This window comes from Gossypium arboreum, chromosome 10, assembly GCF_025698485.1.
Source record: "Gossypium arboreum isolate Shixiya-1 chromosome 10, ASM2569848v2, whole genome shotgun sequence".
NCBI lineage: Eukaryota > Viridiplantae > Streptophyta > Magnoliopsida > Malvales > Malvaceae > Gossypium > Gossypium arboreum.
Genome location: NC_069079.1, coordinates 120,795,599 through 120,810,523, shown reverse-complemented (window position 1 = coordinate 120,810,523; position 14,925 = coordinate 120,795,599). Strand labels below are relative to the sequence as shown.

General features: G+C 32.1%; 1 protein-coding gene across 1 annotated transcript; it reads left to right on the top strand.

Annotated features, from left to right (window-relative positions):
• The first annotated feature begins 705 nt into the window (after positions 1-705).
• LOC108487770 (cytochrome P450 71A1-like) lies at positions 706-9,544 on the top strand. Its single transcript, XM_017792131.1, has 5 exons — positions 706-1,343; positions 1,398-1,614; positions 1,707-2,291; positions 9,112-9,175; positions 9,465-9,544. Exons 1-5 carry the CDS (start codon positions 706-708, stop codon positions 9,542-9,544), a joined length of 1,584 nt encoding a protein of 527 aa, XP_017647620.1.
• Positions 9,545-14,925: the final 5,381 nt, after the last annotated feature.

The window sequence follows — 14,925 nt, the reverse complement described above, 5'->3', positions numbered from 1 at the left end:
GCTTAGTTCGAATAAAATGTTAAAATCTGAGTCTAGCCTAGTTTACTCAGATTGAATTTTTTATATTATTTTTTTTAAAAATATAATACATCAAAAGTACTAAAAATATTAAAATAAATGTTTCCCAACAACTTGAAAATAAAATAAAAATTTTATACTTAAATAACACTAAGATAAGTGCAATTTAATAAGCAAATATCTTTCAAATAGTAACAAAATTAACAATAAAACAAGAGTTATATAATATCCAAACAATAACAACACAATAGTAGCAACATAATAGTGAAATGGTAGCAAAATAGTGAGAAAACAACAATAGAATAACAGTAAAAATAGCAAGAAGAAGATTTGCAAATTCAAGTCAAGCTTGAGCAAAAAAGCCTTGCCTGAGGCCTAACCTAGTTTCTAAACGGGTCTTATTTTTGTCCAAATCTAATTTTTGGATCTATATTTTTATTCAAATCTTCTCACTTTTTGGGCGAGTCTATGGGTCAGGTCGGACTCATGGACAGGTGTATATATATATATATCAACCATGTGAATTCGATTTTTAAAGATCGTGGCATTGTTTTATTTAATTTAATAAAAAAAGATGCCAAGGCTAGGGAATCATGCAGGGGAGAAAATAAATTTACCCGAGATCTAAGCGTCTTTAGTCTATAAAAAGGGCAAAGTAGTGAAGAAATTTCAATATTAGCTTTGCAAATGGAGCTGTTGAATGTTGCTATACTTTCCAGCAAACCATTGCTTCTATCTATGATTCTCCTTTTCTCGCTTTTGATTTGGCTTAAACTAGCAAAAAGGAAAACACTTAATTTGCCTCCATCACCCCCAAGGCTACCAATTATTGGCAACATCCATCAACTTGGCAAACTTCCCCACCGCTCTCTCCGAGACCTCTCTAGGAAATATGGTTCTCTCTTGCTTCTACAGTTGGGGTATAACCCGACTGTAGTGGTTTCATCAGCTGACATCGTTAGCGAAATTGTGAAGAACCATGACATTGTTTTCTCCAACCGACCAAGGACCACAGCTGTAGATATCTTGTTCTACGGATGCAAGGATATGGCTTTTGCACCCTACGGTGAGAACTGGAGACAAGTTAAGAAGATCAGTGTTGTTGAGCTTTTCAGCCATCGAAGAGTGCACTCCTTTCAGTTTGTTAGAGACGAAGAAGTTGAACTTCTTATCAACAAAATCCGTAGTGCTTCTCTTAAAGGACAGTCTATTAATTTGTCAGAGATGCTTACGTCCGTTTTAAGTAACATAGTGTCTCGATGTGTTCTTAGTCACAAAAGTGAAGATGAAGATGGGTGCAGCAAGTTTGGGAAGTTGGCCAAAAGGTTGATGATTCTCTTCACAAGTTTCTGAATTGGCGATATGTTTCCTTACTTGAGGTGGCTAGATGTGGTTACTGGATATATTCCAAGTTTGAAAGCAGTAAACGCGGAATTTGATGCATTCTTTGACCAGGTAATTCGGGAGCATAGAGCTCTTGAAAGCGATGATCAAGTTTCCGATAGAAAGGACTTCGTTTCTATCATTATGCAACTCCAAAAGGATGGCATGTATGAGATGGACCTCACTCAAGACAACATCAAAGCAATCTTACTGGTTATTATTCAACATTGTTTCCATTATTCTTTTTTCTTTTTCTTTTTCTGGGCCTTGGTTTGATTTGAAATGTTTAATTTTGATAAACTCAGGACATGTTTGTAGGAGGAACTGATACCTCTACAACCACAACCGAATGGATGATGGCTGAGCTTTTAAAGCATCCAAATGCAATGAAAAAGGTCCAAGAAGAAGTGAGAAATGTGGTGGGAAACAAGTCGAAGGTGGATATGGAAGATATCAGTAAAATGGAATACTTAAAATGTGTAATCAAAGAAACTTTAAGATTGCATCCGGTAGCTCCTCTTCTAGCTCCTCGACGAACATCTGCGAGTATCAAATTGGGAGATTACCACATTCCTTCAGATACCACGGTCTTGATTAATGCATGGGCCATTCAGAGAGATCCCAAATGGTGGGAAAAACCAGAAGAGTTCATACCAGAGAGGTTCGAGAATAGCTCCATTGATTTCAAAGGTCAAGATTTTCACCTTATCCCCTTTGGTTTCGGAAGAAAGAGGTGCCCTGGGATGCCATTTGGAGTTGCTTCTGTCGAGTATGTGATGGCCAACCTCCTATATTGGTTTGATTGGAAGTTGCCTGCTGGTCAAATTGCTAACAACTTGGATATGACTGAGCTCTACGGCCTCACAGTTAACAAGAAAATCCCTCTTCATGTTTTTCCTATATCTCACACATCATTTTAGATATTGTGTGTATATACATATACATATATATATATATATGTACACACTATGGTTTTAGGCTTTTTAGCTCTTTCTTTTTGTTGATGAATAATACAGTATTGTCGGTGCCTTTTGTTGTGTTGGTCTTCAAGGTTTTACTTGCATAAAGCTTTTAAATTTTTTTGTACGAACATATAATTAGCATCAGACAAGTGAAAGTAATTTCTTTTTTTTAATTTTCTTGTAAATCGAACCAATTATAAGTACTGTTTTAAGTAAGAAGTTTATAATTACGAGTATAGATATAATCACAAAAAGTATATGTTGGAATATCTAAAATTAAAATTAAATTGATACAAGAGGGATAAAAATTAAAATATATTTAAATCTAAATTAAGTTAAAAAATATACGAAATTTATACCTAAAATATCAAAATTAGTAAGATATCAACTTTGTTATTTTATTGGCGAGGTACAAATAAATAACTTTTAGGGAAGTAAAATAAATATTTAAATAAAATGATACATAAAATTATATGTATCTATTTAAAATAAAGTTAATATATTAACCATGATGATGGATGTCTATAATTTTGTCTCGTTTTTATGAAATCAAATAATCGTTTATATTCATGGTATATAAAAATTTAATCTTTTCAAAATTTATGGTTAAATCTTCTTTTTAAAAATACTATAATATAACTTACTATCGCAGCTAACACATGATTTATTGGGTTAATACATCAAAGACAAGTAACACTTTTAGCTTTAATTATATTCGTTCGCTAATTATACAAGGGTTTTCAAATTACCAAAAAAAAAAAAAAAAGCTAGGGTTTTTCACATCTTAATATTTTTTTTAATAAAGATTGATTTTTTTCTTCAAAAGTAAAGACAAAATTATTATTAAAAAGGCAAAGGAGAAGGACACTAGGAATGCACTGGCATAACATGAGCAGGTCAGCGCGAGCCAGCTCAAATATCAGCAACATTAGACTGCACTAAATTCAACACATGGCTCCATAAGACTTCAAAAACTTTGCTGCAAGCCATCAAAATTGCCCCAACACCTCGAGACTAGGATAGTTCACGACCCATTTGCCTGTTCGTTAACAAAAATAAAAGGACTTGGCCTGTTGTTGACCCCAGTTTTTGGTAGAGCTAGCATCAGCTTCCAAGTTAGCAAATATAAACCTTTTGGTTTGATCTGATATTTTTTTAGATCAACATTCAAATGATGTTTTTACAATTTGCAAGTACACTTGAGAACTAAATAAATCTTTATTTATATATTACGAATTATTCACGTGGGAGACCTAAGAAAAATATAGTTAATTGTATTGTTTATTAATGTTAGTAATGATAATAAATAGTACAAATACAGATATCAGTAAATATTCTATTCATCTTTTGCAGATTCAGAACGTTATAGATTTAGGATTGGAATTTTATAATTAGTGTTCGTACAAATTTGAAGGAGAAGCAGATGCTATTCTTAAGAAGTACTTTTAAATAGTTAATTTAGTGTGTGTCTTGCCCCATCGCATCACTTGCATGTGAGTAACTATTATTTCTATTATTTAAGAAGTTTCTTCTATGGTGTGTAAATTTCGAGTAAAATCGAATTAATACAGTTAATTGATTAAATTCGGTTAATCAGCCAGTTAATCAAATTAATTCGGTATATAAATTAATCGGTTGGTTAAGTCGGTTAATTTTAACGAAAAATAAAAAAATATATAAATTTCGGTTAATTCGGTGTTAATCGACAAGATTAACTGAAAAAGTTCGGTTCGGTTAAATTTTTTTGAAAAAAATTTTGTTTAGTTAACAGTTAAGAGTTTAAAAGGATCGGTTAATTCGGTTAATGGTAATTCGGTCGGTTAATTAATTGAACACCCTAATTTCTTCAACGTTGTTTCAGCCATGAATTGATTGGATAAAAAATTAATTGGGTATCAATTTGACGAGAGGTAAAAAGTTAATTAACTTATGAATTTATATCATCTAGTTTAATATTTTTATATTTTGAATTTTTTAATAATTTTACCAACTTAACCGATTGAATCGAAATTGATAATTTAACCGATTTGACAACTCCACTTATAAAAATTTTAAATTTAATAAGAAATTTATCTCTTAAGTTGAAATTATATTGATAATGTCTTTAAGTGTAATGATAAAAGTTTTAATATTTAATTTTTTCTAATCTATAAAAATATTAACTTAATCTTTTAATTTAAAAAAAGTATTTAACTAGGAAAACAAAAAAAATTTAATGACAGAGAAAGAAATAAGTTGATTGAAAATTCAAATTGGCCTCCCACAGTCAATTAAGTTGCTATTACCCTCCCAGAATTCCATACTTTAATATTCTTTAACTTGAAAATGTATACTAAAATTAGTATTGTAAGTTATAGGTTTATTTGAATTTTATATTCATTCATTTCTCATTTTTTTTTACTTCATTCGTTTGTCAAGTTAACAATAATGAAATAAATTGAACGGGAAATTAGAATTAAGAAATAAAAATTTTCTTTGTTTTCCTAAATTTTATTGGTTTTCTTTTTAAGATTAGATTTGAATTTTCTCATGTCAAACAATTTAAATATAATCTTTATTGGATTTTGGTGTTTTAAAATTGTTTCTTTATGTTAAATAAACTATTTTCACCTATTTTGGTTAAACAACCTCTAAAAAACTTGTTTTTACCCTAAAAATTTCGAAAAACATTGATTTCGTTGGATAAACGAATTCAAATTCATCTGAATATTTGTATACTATTTCTTAACACTTTGGTACATTAAAAAATATTTTTCAAAAAAAAGAAAAAAAATTGCAAAATCAAGGAAAGAGAAAAAAAAATTAAAAAATATTTTGTGGATTGAATTTCGTGTCCAAAATTTGTAGATCTTATATTTATCATATAAAGAAACTTTAGTTTAATTTTCATGATTTTAGCACATCAGGAGCACTTTAAACAAAAAATTCAAGTTGTTTTTTTTATTGTTTCGGGTTTTCTACTAGGTAGTTTATTTTCTTTGATTTCGTTTGTTTTTAGCTTTTCTTATTCTATTACGCATTCTAACACATTTTCCTTGTAGGTACAAAAAGACTTCTCTCATTTCTCCGCGCAAATTACTATCAAATAGTAATTAAATTATTTATTACAAAGACAAATGACTTGTGGCTATGTTTACTTTTTATCTATCATGTAATACTAATGAGAAGATATCATTTATCTTTTTTTGGGCTATGAATTCCACTGTTGTGTAATGATGCTACATACTGCAGAAGTCGTATAATCAATGTGCCAACTTTTTGTTTCTTATCTTTTTTAACTCAGACTATCATTTACATCAAAGTAAACGAGTCATGCATATATAGCCCGTCATTCACTCAAGATTAAGGTATGCCACACTATGAATATCAAAAGTGAATAAATCTATAAACGAATCTAGGATCTATTCTACTTGGGTCTTGTCAAATGTACTGTCTATCCAGTCAATCACATCTATGTCTCTATCTTCTGGGAGTCATCCACTCTAATACCCAAGACAATGTATTTCCCTAATAGGACTTGATAGACGACATATTAGTCTTTCAATCAATTTACTCGTTTCTGAGTAGATTAATGACATGTTTAGATTATATACTAATACAAATTGTCTTTTTGTATTACGACCTGACCATATAATATTGTTTAGTATTAGTTCAAAGTTAGATAATTTGTGAGTCAATATTTGCTTTCACTTTTTTTTGCGTGCAAAAACCATTGAGGTTAATATACAAAAGGATATTAATTTAATTAATGAATATTTTATTAAACTAATTTATTTGAAAAATACAAGTATACATTGATGAAAATACTATACTAAGGGTACCAGATCCAACAGGCACCTCTAGGCATTTCTTGCAATTTAAGAAATACAATAACAAAAAGAACCAAGGTGTCCTTGATAACTATCCAAAGGAAACATGGTATAATTGAAATATCCTTACAAACCAATTGTAGCGACATAAAAAATTTTGCTTTGGTCGCTAATTGAGGCGATTTCTTGAAAATTTGAAAACCAACTTTCAATTTTATAAACAAGGGAGTTGCCACCGATCTTTTTCTAGGTGTGATCGGACACCTAATGAATCATCATTTTAGAGAAGAAAATTTATTCTTGAACAAAATGAAGGCCGAATTTAGGTCTACGTCAAAAACCAAAGTAAAGTTGGGTTCGTGAGTCGGTTACGTGCAAGGAAGATATTAGCACCCTCACGACGCCCAAAATTGGCATCTTTATTAAATAGGTGTTGTCTTGATTTTCAAAAATATGAATTCAATTTGACATTTAATCGTGATCCGATTGAAAAATGAGAATTTTTAGTTTTCGATTTTTTTTAGAAGGGGTGTCCCGTTTTTAACACGAGCCGACGAATAATTTAATTTCACCCAACATAGCGATGAAATCGATGACTTAATGTTAAACCGGTTCATTGCCTTATTTATTGAAATTAGTAAAAAAACATGGATAAAAATCTTTAAAATAGTGAACAGCAAAATGATATAAAATGGGCGGAAACAAAAAATAAGAGAGTTAGAAATACATTGAAGCGAATAATAAATATGACAATAATATTGAAAACAATGACAATATATGCCATATTAAACATGATAATAATAGTATTAAACACGAAATAGAGACGAACATATATATAAACATATAATAATAATGAGTGAAGTGACGTAAACATAATATTAAAAATACTAATAGTACTATATATATATTAAAGTATATACGTAATAATAGGAATGAAAAGTGTATACATAATAATACTAAATATATATATATACATAATATATATAAAATGAACATATTAGAAATACTAATAACATAAAAATATATATATTAATAATACTACATAAATATGTACATATATATTAAAATAAATACATAATAATATTAAAAGTATATACATAAAATAGTGTTAAAAATACATACATAATATAGTTATTAATATATATATATATATATATATATACATACATATTAGAAATAATAATAATGTTACAAAACAATTATTAATAATCTGCATAAACATATACATATATATGTTAAAGATATATACATATATAATAAACATATACTACTACTACTACTACTACTACTACTACTACTAATAATAATAATAATAATAATAATAATAATAATAATAATAATAATAATAAGATGTATGTACACCAAATAACACATAATAATATTAAAATAAAATAATAAGTGACAATAGTGAAAATAGTAGGTTTAATAATAAATATAACGATATATGAAAATAATACTATGTATAAAAAGTATATATATACCCATATAATAAGATATATGTACTAATATTAATAATAAATATAATAGGGATAAAATAGATATAATAATATATACATAATATGGTATTAATATATATATATATATATATATATATATATAACATAGTATTCAAGAATATGTACATGAGATGATATAAAAATATATGCATGGAATAGTAAAAGAAATATATAACAAATAACATTAAAATATATATAATATATATAAAATATATACAATATATACATATATTTAGAAATGATAATAATATTTATAAAAAACTATTCATACGCTACATAAATACGTATATATATATATAAATAATAATGGTGTTAGAAATATACAATATAGTATTAGAAATATACATACAATAGTATAAAAGATATATAACTAATAATATTAAAATATATACATAATATATGCATATTAGAAATAAAAAAGACTATTAATAATACTTCATGAATATATACATAATATATAATAAAACATATACTAATAATAATAATAATAATAATAATAATAATAATAATAATAATAATAAAAGTAATTAATTCAATAATAAAGTAATGAAAATAAACAAAAAGGACTAAAATCGAATTAAAAACAAATTTGGGGAGAAATCTAAAATAAAAAAGAAGAGAAAATGACCTATTTCAACGCATACAAATAGTGGAGGGACTAACAACGAAAAAAACCCCTCCAACTAAAACGCGCAGCAGCATTGAGGACCAAATTAGAAAGCGCAACAAATTATAGGGCCAAATTAAAAGCACAATAAATCTAATTACAAAACCATAAAAAGGCGGAGGGGCTAAAAGTGCAATTAGCCCCTCCAAAGAAAAACACGTGGATCCTAGGTTGGGGCGGGTAGGATCGGGTCGACCTCCCCAAAACGACGTCGTTTTGGCGTTTGGGGAGGCAAGTGAAAACAACACCGTTTTATCTTTGTATATAAGCCACTTTTCACTCCAAAAAAATTCATTTTCAGGGTTTTTAGAAAAAAAAACTGGGCTCTCCTTCATTTTCTCTCTGGCACATGCCAGAATCCGGCGAGGAGACACCGTGACATTGCTGCCGGCCACCACGCGGAAGGTATTTTTTTTTTATATTTTTATGTGCTTATGATATATGTGTACATGTGATATACAAATTCGAAAACAGAAAAGAAAAAAATAAATAAAGAGAAAGAAAATAATAAAAATGTAATATCACCCTTTGTTTTAGGTTTCGATTCTTGGTATTTCAACTTTTATCTTCCTGTTTCTTTTTGTATATTGCTAGGATCTCTGCTTTTCCTATATTTAAAATAGAATGTTCTTCTCTACAACTGCCGAATGTGTTTTTTTCTAAGAAAAAAAAGTCCCGAAAAAAAAATCCTTTACATTGAAATTGGCTTCGCTTTTTAAAGCCTATTTTACATGACTTTTATGTTGTCTTTTCTCCCTTTTTTTTGATCCTTGTAGGGGATGGGTGGTTCTGACATGGGCAGTGGAGTAGGTGGCCGTGGCAGACGTTGGCGGCGCTGGGGTAGGTTAGGGTTTTCTGATTTTGTTTTATTTTTTGTTTTAGGTATTGGGCTGGTTTTGGGTTGTGATTTGGGCTTAGTGGGTTTAGGTTTGGATTGGGTTTGAGGATGGGTTAAATGGGTAGTTGGGTTTGGAATTTAGGTTAAAATGGGCCCGGGGAATTTGGGCATTCTACAGCTGCCCCTCTTTGCTCGTTGTCGTGTAACGATAATAGAGCAAAGACATTTAAGAAAAACCAAATTTTCCCGATTTCACTGAGTCTTAACTTCATTGGTGCTCCTCTTCTTCAGGTAACTTCATTCCAGTCTACCACCGCAACTTCAGAGATATGATTCGTAGCTTCACTTTGCTCACTTCTTCAGAGGTCTGAGGTTCCTAGCTTCGATCTACTTCGCTGCTCCATTGCAACTTCAGGGAGGTCTAATATCTTCGGAGATAGGACTTGTAATTTCAACTTGCTCCACTGCAACTTCAAGGAGGCAAAATCTGTATCTTCAATCAGCTCCAATATTTATTCTTTATTGAGAAACAATCATCGAAAATAGATCGGCCTGCGAACTTAGTGTGACCTAGGACTCAACTCACCTCTCATAATATGAGTTGATTTTTTTTTTGAAAAACTGAAATTGGAAATACCTCGGCGTGTGACCCGAGGCTCAACTCACCTCTCGCAATATGAGTTGATTTTTTTGAAACACATAAGCAGAAATTGAAAAGCAGAAATTAAAAACAGAATTTGGAGAGACCTCAGCATGTGGCCTGAGACTCAACTCACCTCTCGCAATATGAGTTGATTTTTGACGAATAGAAATTGAAAATACCTCAGCGTATGAGCCAAGGCTCAACTCACCTCTCGCAATATGAGTTGATTTTTTTTATGAACAGAAATTAAAATTACCTCAGCGTGTCCTGAGGCTCAACTCATCTCTCGCAATATGAGTTGATTTTTTGAAAGATAGAAATTGAAAATACCTCAACGCGTCTTGAGGCTCAACTCACCTCTCGCAATATGAGTTGATTTTTGAAAACAGAAATAAGAACATCAAAATACCAAAAGATGTCATCTAACTCAGGTGTCTTTTCCTTTGATTCAGTATCGCTATCATCACATCCTCTTGCTCTACTGGAGTACCTGTATATGTCATGCATGATGTTATCATGATATGCACATGTTTGTCTTAAATGCCTTTATGTCTACATGATTATGCTATGCGCCTGAGGCATGTTTGTCGTATGTCCTTTTTTGTCATGATTTTTGTGATGATCTACATTCATTACTTCGGCTCTTGACTTTCTCTTTAGGTCATGTACCCATCCTCAAGCTTCACGAGTAATCAACGTTTCTCAGATATCACTCTTTTGCCTCTGGTTGAACTTTGTCCTTACTTTAAGACTCTTGTACTTATCAAATTCTTATCCGGGTAATGCTCAACATTTCTTTTGTCTAGAGTGTGTCATTTCACTATTTATCATTTAAATAAACCACATAATGAAATGCATGAAAATGGTCATGTAGGTACAAAAGGGATACCTCTATTTATTTATTTCAAAGGTGACAAACAAAAGAAGTTAACCAAGAATAGTAACAAGTGTAATAAAAAGAAAGGGGATCGCATTCAGCGGATACAAATGCTTAGATTTTCAACGGATGAACTCTTCCACGTTTCTTGATCAAGAATCTTTTCAAGCATGGCTTCTTGCGTAGAAGATCTCGAGTTTTCAGAAATACTTCAAATACTGTAGTCTCACTGTTTGACCCAACGTTCAAAACGCCATGCTTTTCAAGCCCAGTGTTTGCTTTATTAGAACGCCCTTTCGGGTTTTCATCCTAATCTTTTGTGTTAATCAAGATGCCCTTTTCGAGTTTTCACCTTGATCTTTTTTTTTAGGCATAATATTTCTTCACAGCATCTGAATTCACTGGATGAGGTAACTCCTTCCCATCCATCTCAGTGAGAATCAAAGCTCTACCCGAGAATGCATTCTTTACGACGTATGGTCCTTCCCAATTTGGTGCTCATTTTCATCGCAGGTCTTTTTGTATTGGGAGAATCTTTCTCAGCACGAGTTCTCCTTCGTGAAATTTTCTTGGTGTAACACCCCAAACCCGGCCTGGATGTTATGACCGGATATGGTGTGCCACATTGATGCGTTCAAAACACTTAGTTTGGAAAAGCTGAGTTGGTGTTGTAAAAGACACTTTTAAAAGTAAGTTAAAGTGAATGGAAGCTGCGCACCAGGTAGGAAGCCAGAAAAGAGGTGGTGAGTCTATTGGACTGCTTAAGTACCAAGCTCTTCATGGATCCAATCCTAGACATGCACACATCCATTGCCACACTTAAAGCATATTGCTTGTCCACGAACAACAAATTAAGTTTAAGTCTATTTAAAATATTTATTTCCATTGATAACATTTACGTTATGAAAGCTTTGCTCGTGTCGTGATATTTTGAAAATAAGTAACTTTTATAAAATGCGCCTAGAGCTAACCAATTTAATAACCCAAAATATTAAAAATAATAAAAGAGAGGCCTTATTACAACTTAAACCGAAAATAATCAAAATAATAAATGCGAAACTTATTTTAAAGAAAGCGAAACTTAATCTTCGTGGCCACTCTGAATCCCTTGACTCCAAGTCCATCGATCTAAGGCTCACCGCAAAGATGGGAAAAAGGGGGTGAGTTTGGAAAACTCGATGTGTAAAGTATCCCAACCGAGCCCAAATCGGTTCAAGCTTTCTTGGGCCTAAGCCCTATTTAGAAATCGGTGTTAACTAGGCCTTAGCCCATATCAAGATTAATGGGCCATAGCCCTTACGATAAGAGTATCTTGGGCCTAGCCCATATCAAGATCAATCGGGCCGTAGCCCTATTACAAGTCGAGATATATTGGGCCTTGCCCATATTAACATAGTTGGGCCCTTTTAATACTGATTGGCCCTTAATAAAAGCAGATCACATATGATTAATGCATGATAACCCCATCCAACCTCGCACTTCCTCCGTCCATCCCTACACTTCATGTGGGAATAAATCACCCACGCCATCCCTACACTTACGGTGTTAGCACCGATTGCGGCACTAACTATAATCCATGACAAAAGTCGCTTATATCGAATATGTGGCACGACCACCGAAGCAGGTTCTTCCTCCATAACAAAACCCAACCCATGCAGCAGATATACATGTCATGGCATATAACAAATGAATCGAATATCATGTATTTGGTCAAAATTAACCTAGGGGTATAATGGTCATTTAGCACCTAGGGGTAAAACGGTAATTTTCATACTTAGGGGTAGTTTAATAAAATTTACTATTCTAGAGTTTACATACATATTCTAACCATTAACACAATAATAGAAGCACTTACCGAGCGTTTTTACCGAATCGGGCCCGTTGGCCCACTAACCTATTTTCGGCCCATTAAGCCCAAATATACCGAAGTGCATGAAATTACGCACTCTGTAATCATTCTGCTTGCGATTATCAAAATTAACCAAACTACCTCACAAGCACTCACACGCTCGCAAGTTCATAAATGTCGGCTTTTCGGCTTTTCGGCTTTTACCGATCTAGTCTATGAGTAGGTGTCGTTTACACACTTGATTCGCGACGATTGCTTCTGAGATCCCTTTCGATGTCCTACAATTTATTAGCACAGTTCTTATTTACAAACCATAATCACTAAACCCCAAAACTTACTTATCCATGATCGAACCATATCCCTAAAACCTTTGAAACCTTACCTTTTGCCAAAATCGATAGCTAGCTCTCGAATCGATTGCTCCAATGAACCACGCCTTTAATTCAATGCTTAAGAAGACTCTAGTCACCGAAAGAAAACATCGTTAAAGACCCTTAGAGCCATATGCCTAAATCGATGACCTCCCTAGATTTTAGGGACTTGACTTTTTGAAGTTGTAAAATAAAACTAGATCCGAAGTGATGAGCACTTACCACTTGTTCCTCTTTGATTTCTACGCAGATCGATCTGATTTATCCTCTAGCGATGGTAGAACTCGAATCTAGAATATCTGAAGTTTCGCTAAAAGTCCCTAAATCTATGGTATTTGGCTTTTTAGGTGATGAAAAGATGGTGGTTTGAGGCTATAACCTTGGAGTAACGTTGCCGAAGCGAGATATTAAGGGTTTAGAGAAGATGAATGTTGATCACAAGGAACAAAAATACTGAAGGATTTGGATTTGGAGAAATCGGCACAAGTAGTGAGTTTTCAGGATTTCGGCCTTTTAATGGCGATTGGTGATGAATGTTTAATGGAAGATGGGATCGACAAAGAAGGTGAATAAGATGGTCAGAAAGTTTCGGCTAGAAGGAGAAGCATAAAGGAAGAGAAAACATGGAGGAAAAGAGAAGAAGAAAATTCGGCACAATGAGAAATAGACTTGTGTTTTCGGCTTTTGTGAGAATTCAGAAAAGATGAAAGAAAGCTTTCAGGTGGCTAACCCTAATTCTCCAAGATAGAAAAGAAAAGAACCTAACCCTAATATTAAATTAGAGCAATCGACCCATCTCTCTAAGGCTCTTGTCAAAATTTACTTGTGTGATCACATGCCTAGTACATGCCTAAAAATTAAAAGAAAAACAATATGCCTACCTTACAACTTGAATCCTGGACCTCCAATTCCTTCCCAGGCGCCACTTTTTTAGGAACTTAGTGGCGTCACCTTGCCACTTTACCAAGGCCTTATTTGTGTCATAACTTACGCAGTTCTTCTTAAAAGCCCACTTAACCAAATCTCCTATTCACTTAAAAATCCCACATTGATATTTTACCGTGTTTAGCTTAGTCTTGGGCCTTCTAAAGGTCTACTAACACATTTAAACATAATTCCAATATTTAGAACATGAAAATTTCAAGATTTACTAAAATCACAAAACCCAAAAAATCCCAAAATCGTATGCGTTACAACTAATATTTTTTTCCTTTCCAATAATAATAATAATTTTATAAATATATCTAATAATAAAATTTCAAATATCAATAATACAAGTAAATAATAATAATTTTAGTAAAAATTTTCAAACATACATACTGATAATATTTTTCTAATAATAATAATTTTATCTCATAATACTAATTAAAATTTCATAAAAATTTAAAATATCCGTAATAATAAATACAGTAAAAATTTCCTAGTAGTAAAAATTCTTTCTTAAGCGATAATAATTAAAACTTCTTAATTATTCAGGTTTTCTTCTATCCGAATCCTAGACTCAAAGCCCAACTCTTCTAGGCCCAATTTTTGGGGCATTACAACTCTATCCCCCTAAAAAAAAAATTTCGTCCTCGAAATTTCCAACTATCAATTAACTGTATAAGTTAAACCACTATGCTACTATGATACACAAGACTCGATCTAAATAATTTTAATACGACCCAGAACATCCAATTACCGAAATAAAGAAACGTTTATCAGGCACGCATACAACTCGTAACATATATTTAAATAAAATAAACTTGGCAATCCCGAGCTCGATGCTCCTTGGACCCACATCTACGACATGCTCCTGTCTTCCTATGGCATTCACCCGAATGACGTCCGTTGCAGTCTTTGCAGATTGGATACTTTGGTCGTGCCTTAACATGTTTCACGAGCGAGGCTTGGTTTTCTGAGAACTAGAATCCTTCCTTTTCTTACACTCCAAGCACCCTGCTTGAAGCGCTTCCCTAATTTCCTTAATTTTTGTATCCAATACTTCCTCTACCACTTTCCTTACTAACTCG